This window comes from Scyliorhinus torazame, chromosome 28 (genome assembly GCF_047496885.1).
Source record: "Scyliorhinus torazame isolate Kashiwa2021f chromosome 28, sScyTor2.1, whole genome shotgun sequence".
In the NCBI taxonomy this organism is placed as follows: Eukaryota; Metazoa; Chordata; class Chondrichthyes; order Carcharhiniformes; family Scyliorhinidae; genus Scyliorhinus; species Scyliorhinus torazame.
In genome coordinates, this window is record NC_092734.1 from 28087234 (window position 1) to 28101320 (window position 14087).

General features: G+C 49.9%; 1 protein-coding gene and 1 non-coding gene across 5 annotated transcripts in view; both read left to right on the forward strand.

Annotated features, from left to right (window-relative positions):
• Nucleotides 1–14087, forward strand: part of ptpn20 (protein tyrosine phosphatase non-receptor type 20) — a 402784-nt gene that overhangs the window by 350473 nt on the left and 38224 nt on the right. For all 4 annotated transcript variants that reach the window (XM_072491743.1, XM_072491746.1, XM_072491744.1 and 1 more), the window contains 4 exons: nt 4051–4127; nt 5275–5375; nt 7484–7614; nt 8780–8928. In XM_072491743.1, the coding sequence (XP_072347844.1) occupies nt 4051–4127; nt 5275–5375; nt 7484–7614; nt 8780–8928 (458 nt within the window). The remainder of the gene's footprint in view (nt 1–4050; nt 4128–5274; nt 5376–7483; nt 7615–8779; nt 8929–14087) is intronic.
• On the forward strand, nt 10031–10103 carry trnat-ugu (transfer RNA threonine (anticodon UGU)). The gene has a single exon. It is a non-coding gene; the product is annotated as a tRNA-Thr (tRNA).

The following is a 14087-nucleotide window of genomic DNA, read 5'->3' on the forward strand; positions in this document are numbered from 1 at the left end:
GTGAGGGAATCGAGATGTTATGGGATAAGGCGGGAAAGTGGAGTTGAGAATTATCCCATCAGATCAGTCATGATCTCATTGGATGACGGGGCAGACACGATGGGCTGAATGGCCTCGCTCCATTCCAGCACCTTGCAGATTTTCGGTCTCTCAGGGAATCAAGCGATATAGGGAGTGGGCAGGAAAGTAGAGCTGAAACCGGTGATCATTCATAAATACTGAATTGCGCAGCAGTCTGGGTGGGCTGTTCTATTCCTGCTCCTGTTCATTATTTTCTTATGTTAACAGACGCAGTGGGTGAGATTTTCTGGCCTCCCCACGGCATGTTTCTTGGAGGCAAGAGGTGGCCCGCCTTTGGCAGGCAGTGGGATCTTATGGTCCTTCTGCTGTCAATGGGATTTCCCATTGAATCCATCCCACGCCCCCAGGAGTGTGCCATTGGCGGGTCTGGAAGATCCTGTTGGCGTGAACAACCGAAAGATCTCACCCAACGTCAATGTTCGGTTTTTAATCGATCAACATCAAAATTCACTGCTTAAAATGCCTTATCAAAGAGCATAATTACATATATCTAAAAATATACCAATTCTCCACATGACGAAACATCAACATTCTTGGGGTTACCATTGACTAGTAACTGAACTAGACCAGCCACACAAATACAGTGCCTACAAGAGCAGGTCAGAGGCTGGGAATCCTGCAGAAAGTAACTCACTTCCTGACTCCCCAAACCCTGTCCACCATCTACAAGGCACAAGTCAGGAGTGTGATGGAATACTCCCCACTTGCCTGGATGAGTGCAGCTCCAACAACGCTCAAGAAGCTCAACACCATCCAGGACAAAGCAGCCCCGCTTGATCGGCACCCCTTCCATAAGCTTTCACTCCCTCCACCACCACCGCAGAAGGCGCAGTGTGTACCATTTACAAGATGCACTGCATGAATTCACCAAGGCTCCTCAGAAAGCAGCTTCCAAACTCATGGCTGCTACCATCTAGAAGGACAAGGGCATTAGATGCATAGGGACACTTTCACCTGAAGTTCTCCTCCAGGCCCAGACTTCCGAAAAATATATCGCCATTCCTTCACTGTCACTGGGTCAAAATCGCAGAGCTGCCCTCCCTAACAGCACAGTGGGTGTACCTACACCACACAGACTGCAGCGGTTCGAGAAGGCAGCTCACCGCCACCTACTCGGACAATAAGAGATGGTCAATAAATGCTGTCCTAGCCAGTGATGCCCATGCCCGTTAATTAATTTTTTTAAAGTACCATTTAGATGACAATTGACTAAATGCACACCTCAAGTCGAATCACCTTACTAAAATCGGAAAAATATCAGGATTTAATAAAATAAGAATGTAAAACATAAATTTAACAATGATCCATAACTTAATCTCTGAATAGATGTGATTAACTGAGTTTTTTCCTCATTCATATCTGTTTTTTCACTAATGCTGCTATTAAGTTAAATTAAATATTGAATTAACATAGAATTTACAGTGTAGAAGGAGGCCATTCGGCCCATCGAGACTGCACCGGCTCTTGGAAAGAGCCCCCTACCCAAGGTCAACACCTCCACCCGATCCCCATAACCCAGTAACCCCACCCAACACTAAGGGCAATTTTGAACACTAAGGGCAATTTATCATGGCCAATCCATCTAACCTGCACATCTTTGGACTGTGGGAGGAATCCGGAGCACCCGGAGGAAACCCACGCACACACGGGGAGGATGTGCAGACTCCGCACAGACAGTGACCCAAGCCGGAATCGAACCTGGGACCCTGGAGCTGTGAAGCAATTGTGCTATCCACAATGCTACCGTGCTGCCCCTTATGCGGCTGAATTCTTATATGAAGCAAATTTTGTTGCCTTGATGAACAGGTTTACTGAATCAAAAGTATATTAATGCGCTCATTCACAATGTGGCAGTGCGCTTTAGAAAGCGCGTAGGGAGAGACGTGTGAGGAAAGGCGAGGGATAGGACAGGGCAAAGCAGCTGGTAACGAGGCAGAGAGAAGCCATGGAGAGATAGAAATGGAGGGCGGGATTCCTCCTCCACCCCCTCACCCTGCGCAGAGTATATTCCGGCGGCAGAGGCGACTCTCCATTGGTCTTCCGGGTCCGTCAATGCCAACGGGTGTTTTGCGTTGTTCGCCGGCCGTGTCGCTGGGAAACCCTGCACAGTGGATCTCCGTCGGTGGGACTGGACAACCCTGCTGGTGGGAAGGGCCGGAAAATCCCGACCAGAGGAACTTCCGAGATGTGGAAAGGGATATACAGAAAAGACGAGAAGAAAGGAAATTTAAAGGAAAAGATTATAAACATTAGTTTCCCAGCAGTGTTGGTGGAACAGCATATGTTGTTCAAAAGGGAGCTGATCAAATTCGGTCAGCAAACGTGATTCAAGTTATTAGATTCAAACGAGGCCCAGAAGCAAGACAGTAAGGTAGACATTTAATTTCCTTAAAAGGTCTGTGGAAACTGTAATTGTTTTGAAGAATGGTTGAAAATGACCTTTAAGACTTTGCATTAATTGTCAAGGGATCAATTGTTTGGCTTTTTTTTGTTTAAGGGCAGCACGGTAGCACGGTGGATAGCACAAATGCTTCACAGCTCCAGGGTCCCAGGTTCGATTCCGGCTTGGGTCACTCTGTGCGGAGTTTGCACGTCCTCCCCGTGTGTGCGTGGGTTTCCTCCGGGTGCTCCGGTTTCCTCCCACAGTCCAAAGATGTGCGGGTTAGGTGGATTGGCCATGTTAAATTGCCCATAGTGTCCAAAATTGCCCTTAGTGTAGGGTGGGGTTACTGGGTTATGGGGATAGGGTGGAGGTGTGGACCTTGGGTAGGGTGCTCTTTCCAAGAGCCGGTGCAGACTCGATGGGCCGAATGGCCTCCTTCTGCACTGTAAATTCTATGATAATTGTAATTTTCTTGACTATTAAGAGATCCTGGCCCATGTGACGTTGACCTGGAAGCACTCCCCCAGAAAAGCCAGCGCAGTGACCAGTGGCTGACGGTCAGCCCATTCAGAGGGACGTGGAACATAAACTCTCCCCAATAGGGCACCCAAATCACCTCAAATCGGCAGCCATGTTGCAAACTGACGAGTGAGACCAAACTGTCCCACTATGGTCTAAGCTCTCTGTATTTTGTCAACACATTTGCTGAAGAATTTTCAATGGAAGGGAATTCTCCTCCAGCAGTAGCGTTACTTGAGATGTCAGTATCCTTCAGGACTATACAAATGTCACGAGACAAAATAAAGGTGGGGCGGGATTCTGCGGGAATCGGCGGGGCGGGCAGCTCCGGCGGGACGGAGTGGCGTGAACCACTCCGGCGTCGAGCCGCCGGTGCGGAATCCGCCACACCTTCGGGCTAGGCCGGCGCCGGAGTGGTTTGCGCCGCACAGGCTGGCGGGGAAGGGGCTTGGCGCCATGCCAACCGGCGCCGAAGGGCCTCCGCCGGCCGGCGCGAGTTGCCGCGTGCGCGGGAGCGCCAGCGTGTGCTGGCGTCATCCCAGCGCATGCGCAGGGGGGGGGGGATCATCTCCGCGTCGGCCACCGCGGAGGACCACAGCGGCCGACGCGGAAGAATAGAGTGCCCAGACGCGAAAAATGGCCGGCCGCTCGGCCCATCGCGGGCCGGAGAATCGCCGGGGTGGGGGGGGGGGGGGGGGGGCCGCTGCCAACGACGTGATTCCCGCCCCCCGCCAAATCCCCGGTGCCGGAGAATTCGGCAGCCGGCGGGGGCGGGATTCACGGCGATTCTCCGACCCGGCGTGGGGGGGGGGGGTCGGAGACTCCTGCCCGTGATCTGAAGCAGGAATGGATCCCACAGCCATGTCACTTAGAGGCTAAGGGACTACTCACTGAGCCTTGGCATTACCAGTTGTGACCACTTATTTCATAGAACCGAGAAGCTACATGTGTGAGTTTCATTTTTATTTAATGCGGATGTGCCCGATCCTGGAATTCTATCTTCTTACACTTGTATATTTGTATCAATATTTGATGATGCTCATATAGATTTATTACTTCCTCGACAGAGGTTCAATTCCCACAGCACAAACCACCCGTGCTTGGTCTGGAACACTCGAGTGGAGGCCCTGGAGACTCTAGTGAGGTAAGAGAAAAGATCTGAGCCACAGTCCATCAACACAAATGCAGTGGCTGAGGGTGGAGACGCACAGGTGACCTCTGCCCCCTGACCTCTCCAGAGCTTCCAGGGTCATGTCAGGCCAGGATATTGAAGGTAAATACTGGCAGGGGCTGGCTGCAACTTTCCGGACTATGTCGCGCCTGCCGCAGTGATAATGGGTCACGCGCAATCCTTAGGGTTATCCAGGGTAAGCCAACTGGTCCCCACTCTCTGTGTTGCTCAGCAATAGGGAGTCTAGGACCGGGGGAAATCCCCCCTCCCCCCCCCCCCCCTTGCCGGCTCCCTCCGATGTCAGGACCCATATATAGGCTGGGCACAAGCTCCTTCCACCCCTGTGCAGATTGGCTGCAAGCAGGATTCGGAGCAGAAAGCTAACACGTACACGTCCCACCTGACTGCGTCAAACCTGCAGTCCCTGACATAACCCCCCCACCCACCTAAGGGCCATTATTAGGGGCTGAGGATTTTGGCTCCGGATTGGAGGGTCTTTGTTATTTGGATACAGGCATTCGAGAATAAATATTCCATTACTAATCAGCAAGAGCATTGTGGCATTAGAAGATAGCCCTGGACACCATTGAAGAAATGGACAAGTCATAGAATACCCCCTACAGTGCAGGAGGAGGCCATTTGGCCCTTCAAGTCTGCACCGACTCTCCGAAAGAGCGCTCACCCAGGCCCAGCCCCCCCCCCGCCCCCCCCCCCCCGCCCCCCCCCCCCCCCCCCCCCACCCCACCCTATCCTAGTAACCCCACTGAACCTTTTGGACACTAAGGGGCAATTTTAGCATGGCCAATCCACCAAACCTGCACATCTTTGGACAGTGGGAGGAAACCGGAGCACCCGGAGGAAACCCACGCACGCACGGGGAGAACGTGCAGACTCCACACAGACAGTGACCCAGCGAGGAATCGAACCTGGGACCCTGGGGCTGTGATGCAACAGTGCTAACCACTGTGCTACCGTGCTGCCCATGCAAAGCTTTGTTGCGACCATGCTCAGCTGGGGTAAATACTTTAGTCCTTCTCAGAATGGCCTCGATGGGCCGTGTGGCCTTCTCCTGCTCTGCAATGATCCTGTGATTCATCTTGCCTCTTCTGCTGCCTTGCAGAGCACGGAGATTAACATCCTTCATCGAACGCATTCTACCGGACAGCACAGCGCCCTGCCCAGCTTCGATGTCGCACGAGGCCTTGAACACAACACCGACGGGTAAAAACACAACCTGATGATTTATTCTGTGACCTTACCTCTGGTGCTTGCGAGTGTCTCTTGTGGCCCTCTGTGTGCTCCTTGCTGTAATGCATCAAGGGGGGCTGGAACTAACCCTCCAGGCTCGGCGGGCCCAGTGGCCTGTGCTGCATTAGCTGAGTTGTGGCAGTGCCAAGGTTGTGTTTACTGTGCCTGGACCGGGAACGTGAGCTGCCAGCCAGGGTTGCTGCACCTAATCCCGACCTTCCAGAAAACGCCTGTGCACAGATCGCAGGGGGAGGACCAGACTAGCTTCGATTCTGAGGCCTCTCACAGCAGGGCTAGGCTCGTGCTGGCCGAGGTACCAGGCTTAAAGATGTTCCCATGAAAGATGTCATGATTTATAGAATCCACTCTCTCTCATCAATCAATGTCTCCACGAGAAGAGGGGAGAACATTTCAACAGGCATGATGGGCTCAACTCCTGTGTAAACTCTGGCGATGCTGAGTGGCAGAGAGTATTAGCGTCTTTATCCATGATGATTCAGAGCAATGGTAGACCCTGACTTTAATTGATTCTTCTTCAAAAAATACTTTACACTGTCCTATGCCATTGCTCATCGTCTGGATACTGTTATGCACTATATTGCTATACAGTATTGTTATACAGTATATATTATACAGTATACTATAGAGTACACTCCACTCTTGTACAGTGTACTGTTATCCAATATACCAATATCCAATATAGCATTGTCCAGTGTACCATTACCCAGTGTACCATTACCCAGTGTACCATTACCCAGTATACCATTAGTTATCCAGTATACTTTCCAGGAGACTGTTATCCAGTGTACAGTATGCTGTTATCCAGTTTACTGTTAGACTATAAGCGGCCTCAGTGAGGGAAGTGCGGACGAGGCCGCACAGCTCCGTTTTGAACACTGGGGAGCTCCACTCGCCAGAACTCCCCAGTATAGTGAGAGATTGGGATGCCATTTAACAATGAGGGGCGGCACGGTGGCGCAGTGGTTAGCACTGCTGCCTCACGGCGCTGAGGACCCGGGTTCAATCCCGGCCCTGGGTCACTGTCCGTGTGGAGTTTGCACATTCTCCCCGTGTCTGCGTGGGTTTCGCCCCCACAACTCAAAGATGTGCAGGGTAGGTGGATTGGCCCCGCTAAATTGCCCCCTTAATTGGGGAAAAAAAAAGAATTGGGTACTCTAAATTTACAAAATAAAAAGGTGCCCCAATCTCCAAGGCCCCAGATGCAATCCCCACAACACCCCCAATACCCACACAGGGCACCCCACCCCAGCCCAATCGCATCTGCGCAAAAATGCCAGGTTGGCACCCAGGTGGCACTGCCCAGGGGACCAAGTGGCACCATCTGTGACAGGGCACAACCCTGCTCAGAGGGCATGCTGCCGGAGGCCTCCGATCCCCTGGGAGACCCGCACAAGTGCCGTTCCATCTGATCCCTGTTTGTGGGGAATAGTGCTGAACGGCGCTCGCCCGAGGCCTCTTGAGGCGAAGGGGATGAATCCCAAAGCCTCAGGTACCTGGGAAGTCTGCATAATAGAATGGGACTCGCTCCAATATGCAGATCTGCAAGAGAGTGACCCCGCCCACAACGGGCAGGATTTACATCGCAACGTCTCGCGAAGTCGTTACGGTTCTCGCGATGCGTTGCGAGCCGGATAGATCCCGGGAGCGGGGTCTCCCGGCTTTTAGCGGCCACGCCGCAGCGCGGCGAGCTGCTTTTCCGGCTGAACCTGGCCGTGGGATCGTGCCCCTAAATTCATTCCTTCGTGGACTTAAGACAACCAGTTTTTTTTTGTGGGGGGGGGGAAGGGATGTTGCACTGACCCGATGGCTTCCTTGTCACCTTTTGTTTCACTGAAACCAGCTTCCTCCTTTTACAGAAACACATGGGCTGCGTTATTCTGGTACTTTTTAAAAGAATTATTATGCAGAGGGAACCACCACAATGCAGTAAGAACTTTGCTCCATTCCGGCAAAGGGAAACCCTTAATCGCTTTGAAACCACGTGCAAGGCCAATAAGTTATGAACTTTGTGCGGGCGAAACGCGGGGAAGTCGGCCATTCAATCTGCTTTTATTTTAAAGCTCGGCGAGCCGCCGCCAGAGTCAATCAGGGGGGGCGTACGAAGATGACGAGGCAGAATACAATTCCGATGGCTGGAGCAGTGATGAGGACAGACCTCGCTCCTCGTGCAGAGTACCTGCTCCCCCTACAGGTGAGCCTCGGGACAACAGGCCTTCCCGTCCAGGCACTGTTTACGGGAAAGATTTGTAACGCTGGCCCTAAAAGACCAGCTGTGGCTCCATTAGAAAAGAAAATGGGTTCTGTGCCAGAAAACCTTACGCTAAAATTGCTGTCAGTCAGAATTTGCTGCAAGGAAGTGTTATCGTTGTTCGTTTTATGCGTTACACATGTGCTGTTGTTAATATTAAGTCTGCAAGCAAAGTCCGTTAATGGTTCAGGGTTAATTCTCACCGAGTGCATTTTGCGGACACTTAGCTGGACTCTTGATAGAGCAGGATTTCAGGCCTCATCGAACTTTCCTACCACTTTACCTCCAGATCCTGTCCACCTTCTTGTCGTCTGTAGCGATACCTTTCGTGCCTCATCTATCAATCAGGTTACTGGTGTCAGCCATGGATTTGTGACCACCTCTGAGTCAGAAGGGCAGAGATCCAAGCCTCACTCCAAAGGCCCGAGTCCATTCTCCAGGCTGACGGCCCAGTGTGGCCCGACTGAGGAAGTGCTTCAAGGACGGACGGTGCTGGCTTTTTTGATGAGAAAGGTTTACTCCACAGGGATGCCCCGTGTCTTCAGGCCTCGGAGCCTTGGAGTCCCTCCTGGAGGAGAAGCAGATGGCTCCAACCCATCAGCCAGGGCCTGCAGTCACAGGCCTGTTTGTGCTGTTGACTCAGGCTCCATTCCCCCTTTCACAAGGCCTTGCCGGGAAGTGAGATGGTCCCAGAGATGTTTTTGACTGCATGGGTCAGCGGTCACATTCAGATCTGCTTTGTCTGCACCCAAACAAGGAGAGGACAGGAGGAATATGAGGGCCCGTGTAGAAAACATTATCAGGTGTTTGTAAGAAGTGTAACATGGCACCACCTAAACACAATTTCTGCTTCTTGGAAGTCTTTTCTTTTCATTTCTAGATAAGTCACTGTGTTCTCTTTACATGATCCAACTGACTAAAGGGGGTAGAAATATTTGGATGGTTAGGTAAGATTTGTGATTGTGAATTGAAAGCGTATCGATTGAAAAGGGAAGGGTAAAACTAATTTGCTGCTATCTAGAATGGAATTCGATGCCTGAGCCCGTCCTGATGCGGACTTGCTTTCATACTTCACCAAGCTGTGTGTGTCTCTCTCTACCTCCATTAGGCAAGCCCATGGTGTCAGAGTTTGAGTTGATCAGTTGGCCTGTGGTGAAGACTCCAGTGGGCAGCAAGTACTCCGGAGCGAACCTGGAGGCTCTCATTGGAAACCTTCGACAGCAGCTGGAACAGCTGGAGCCTCTTAAGGAATTTATGGTATGTCAGAGTGAGCGGCAGATGAACAGTCACCTTGCAAGCGCTTGTACCCCAGGAGCGGGATGTCCCCGACGGCTGATGCCGGAATCGGGAAGCGCGATTGGGCGGAGAATCGGTTTTGAGGTCGAAATCGCAGCGGCCGCTGCTTTCGCGGCAAATCGCAATTCTCCGGTGCCCCAATAGCAGCGTCAATGCGTTCCACTCCGCACGAACAGTAAGCGCCGTTGGCACATCATTAGCGGGCCTGACCGAGTATGCTCGTGGGCCTCCACATTTCTCTACCTCTACTGGGGAGGATTCCTGACGGTGAGGTCCACTTATGCTTTTAAAAGCCGTGAAACAGGCGGCATGGCTGCTGAGGGAGGGAGAGGGGCTGTCCAACATCGCTATAGTGTGTGGACAGTTGTGCCGCTGGCCGGGGGGGGGGATGCTGCCAGGGCCAGGGAGAGTAGGGAGGGGTGGCCAGGAGGTGGTGTGTGGGGTTGGGGTGGACGGGCACGGAGTACCATTGCCGAAGGCAGCCAGGTGGCTGTGCACATCACTGACTGCGCACAGGGCCTCAAGTCATATGGGTGTCCCTCCAGAGCACCCCCCTAGATACCCTCTGGCCCCAGCCAATCCATCAGCAGGATGGGTGCGCTCCAGTGCAACCAGTGCCATCTCCTTGGCTGGGTTGCGTGCGTGCGGGGAGTGGAGTGCTGATATGCAGCTGCAGCTTGTCAGCGTCCCAAATGTCAATCGCGAATTTGGCGAACCCCGCACTATTTCTCATTGGAATCGATTATGTTCCACCTGGAGCCGCGGCTAGACCCTGAACGGTCGCCGAATCGGTCCAGGTGCGGCGCAACGTTTGTTGACGTGGAAGTCCACGAATCGTGCCCCAGTGTCAACTCTTAGTCTTAGGAAAGGAGAATCCAGCCGCAGCTGTTTAGACGCATGGACAATATCTTCGGAGTGTGTGTTTCCTCAGAAACCCCTGCTCTATAGTTCTGTTCAACAACAATCAATCTGCCGTAAAGATATTCAAGAATTCTGCTTCCACTGCCTTTTTGAAGAAGAGAGTTCCAGAGACTCAGGACTCCCTGAAAGAAAAGTTGTAGGTGGCTCCATAGCTCGGTGGTTAGAGCACTGGTCTTGTAAACCAGGGGTTGCGAGTTCAATTCTCGCTGGGGCCTGTAGCTCACAAATACATGGTAGCACAGTGGTTAGCACTGATGCTTCACAGCGCCCGGGTCCAAGGTTCAATTCCCGGCTTGGGTCACTGTCTGTCCGTAGTGTCGTGTGAGAGTACCTTTAAGAAATGGGTGTTTGTCAGAGTGTGGCTGGGCTGTCTGTCAGCTTTTTACTTTCGTTTTAGGTTGTTTGCTGCAGGGTGTGTTTTAGTTTTGTTTTCAGAGCTGGATAGCTGCAGTCACAGTCAGAAGGGGTATTAGTCTCTCTCTCTCTGTAATCTAAAGACTGTAAATCGATCCTTTGGTGATTTAAAACTAATAACTGCTCTCAGTAGTGACATCAACCTGATGTGCTTCTGTTAAAAGTTATTTTTTAAGTCTTATGGATGTTAAAAGGACAGCTTAAGGATTACTTAGTGTTGGATTCTTTGGGGGTTGTATTGAATTAATGGTTGCTAAGATTTTCACTATGTTTTAAAAAGGTTAACTTGAGTTCATAGAATAAACATTGTTTTGCTTCAAAAAATACTTTTCCATTTCTGCTGTACCACACCTGTAGAGTGGGCCGTGTGCTCCCCATACCACAATCTATTAAAGGTTGTGGGTCAGGTGAACTCCATGATACACTTTGGGGTTCTCTAAACCCTGGCCCATAACAGGAGTCTGCACGTTTTCCCGTGACTGCGTGTGTTTCCTCCGGGTGCTCCGGTTTCTTCCCACAAGTCCCGAAAGACGTAGGGCGGAATGCGGCGCAGTGGATAGCACTGGGACTGCGGCGCTGAGGACCCGGGTTCAAAACCCGGCCCTGGGTCACTGGCGGTGTGGAGTTTGCACATTCTCCCCGTGTCTGCGTGGGTTTCACCCCCACAACCCAAAGATGTGCAGGGTAGGTGAATTGGCCACGCTAAATTGCCCCTTAATTGGAAAAAAAAAAAAATTGGGTACTTTAAATTTAAAAAATAGTCCCGAAAGACATGCTGTTCGGCAATTTGGACAATCTGAATTCTCCCTCTGTGTAACCGAACAGGCGCCAGAATGTGGCGACTCGGGGCTTTTCACAGTAACTTCATTGCAGTATTAATGTAAGCCTACTTGTGACAATAAAGATTATTAATTAAAAGATTTGTCCTCATCTCCATCTTAAATGAACACCCTCTTATTTTTAAACAGAGATACAATAAAATGCAAATGCTTTGCACAACTTCTGTGCGATCTTATTTGCAAAGTAGGAAAAGCCACATAAGATGCGTCCACATTTAAAATATTTTGTCAAACTTCTCTTGGTTTATGGAAATTTCCTAAAATTTCAGCAACCTGCCCACCAATTTCCCTGGGAGGATGATTCCTCCTCCAGTGAGGCAGATTAAGATTCTATTATCATTACATCGAACACAATTTATTACAACCACAATCACAGCCCCAAATTATAGCTATCGCCTTCCGTTCAATTAATCCTTTCACGATACAGGGTCAGTTACCAAAACTTAGACCTTTTGCTCCACATGTTAAACATCTGTAAAAAAAAAAAAACCACGCCCTAGCTTGGGAAGCATGTTTAAATGTTCCTGAAATGTAGGTCCGCTACATTTGACTTTACTCCCTGAAAATGAAAGATATGTTAAATGCGGGAAAGAGGCTACCTGTTTCAAACATGAGCCATTTATTTGCTCTCAATGAGCTGAGTTGCTGACCACCACGATGAGCGATATAGAAGGCGGTACAGTTAAGTGTCTTGCATTGATCTGAAACAATACACAGTGGAATACTGGGAACAGTTTTGGTCCCTTTAACTAAGGAAAGATATACTGGCATTGGAGGCAGTCAAGAGAAGGTTCACCAGGTTGATCCTGGGAATGGAGGGATTTATCATGAGGAGAGGTTAACTAGGTTGTATAATGTTCTTGTCGGATGGCGTGATTTATTACAAGAACACTTGTAGCTAAAGTTTTAACCATTTATTGACATTAACTGTGGGTAAACTATATACAAGACAACAGATGAAAAACAGTAAAATCATGCCAAGCAACCTCTCTCTTCAACTTCCTCCAGCCAGTCTGAGGTCAGCTGACTTTAACATTCACTTATATACTGGTGAGACTCCTAGTGGTCAGTCGGCGAATTACAACAAAACCATGATATCACTGCAGGTTGGACCTGCAATCATTGGAGTTCAGAAGAATGAGAGGTGACCTGATTGAGACATATAGGATTCTCAGGGAGCTTGACAGGGTAGATGCTGAGAGGTTGTTTCCCCTTGTGGGAGCGTCTAGGACCAGAGGGCATCATCTCAGAGTAAGGGAGTCACTCATTTAAGACAGAGATGAGGAGGAGCTCTCAGAGGGGAGTGAATCTGTGGAATTCTTTACCGCAGAGAGCTGTAGAGGCTGGGTCGTTAAGTATGTTCAAGGCTGAGAGAGACAGATTTTTTCAGTAAGGGAATTAAGGGTTATGCTGATAAGGCGGGAAAGTGGAGTTGAGGATCACACCAGATCAGCCATGATCTCATTGAATTGCGGAGCAGATTCGATGGGCCGAATGGTCTACTTCTGCTCCTGTGTCTTATGGTCACTCTGCCATTCTCGTCAAATGATATTGCCTTGCTTTCATTTTTTTTTTTAGCAGAATTGCTTGTAGTTAAGTACTTATAGATTTCCTGATTAAAGATCTTGTGACAGGATGACCCAGCGTGGCTGGACAATCCAACGTTCGCTGGCCGGGATTTTCCTCCCTGTCCACGGCGTGTTCTGCAGCGGCAGAGGTGGCTCGCCAGTGGCCTACGGCGGAACCTGCTGGCCCCGCATTTGTCAACGGGTTTCCCGTTGAACGCACCCCTCACCACCGCGATGCCCGGGGCAGGGATGTGCGGTCGGCTGGGCCATAAGAATCCCGCCAGCGTGAATGGGCAGAAAACATCGCCCTCTATTTGCATATGGTCTGACTAAATTAGAGAAAAGCCACACTAATGAGGTCGGTGGACTACCCTCCGTGAATATAAAGGTTGGTAGTAAGGGCTGAATTTCTTGATGTATATTCCTCTCGCATGGGAAGTTGGGGCTTTTGTGACCCTCAAAGATTTTCGTAGCCTTTCATTTCAATGCAAAGAAACGCGAAGTCATGAATTTAAATTAATTGGGGGAAAAATCTAGTGAGAAAAATTGGGAGGATCCTTTCTCATAGATTCCAATCTGGAATGTAGCGCCTATAAGTGTGACGGAATCAGATTTTTAATCAGTGAGGGAATCAAGGTTCATGGGGATAAGGCGAGAAAGTGCAGTTGAGGAGTATCACCTCATTGAATGCTGGATCAGACTCGATGGGCTGAATGGCCTACATCTTATGGTCTAATAGGAACTTTCAAAATGCAATTTGACATATATTTGAAGAGGGCTCGTTTTATAGGGGAGAGAAAACCGGGTTTGGGGGTAAGTTGGGAGGAGCTAGGAGAGTCCTGCTGGGCTGAATGGCCTTTCCCGCCACTGTAAGATTCTAAAATCGCGAGGGCTGGCACCCATGTTGCCTGAGAGCACACATATTCGAAAAATCAACGTGTCAATAGTGCGATGTGATCGCTGAAGACCCGTGACTCCTTTCTGCTTAAGAATGAATTTGTCAATTAATTAATTCAGAAGAATTAATTAATTAAGAAATTCAGAACCACCGAGGGAAGAAGCCGCAAAGGACTCTTCGTGGGCTTCCCAGGGGCGCGGAAACGATGACTGCCCAGCACACCCCATTTTGGATGCGATATTTGTGCTAAAGATGGACTCCCAACAGTTGGCCGGTAAAATTAACCTCTTCCTAGAATCCTTACAGTACAGAAGGAGACCATTCAGCTCATCGAGTCTGCACTGACCGTCTGACCCTTTTGTAGTTTCAGAGAAAAATAAATCCTACCTAATAATAAATTGTAGAAACAAAAAACAGGGGAGAAAGACAAGTCATTAAATATATATAAAAAGTGTTATATTAAATCAGTTAATTATAGTA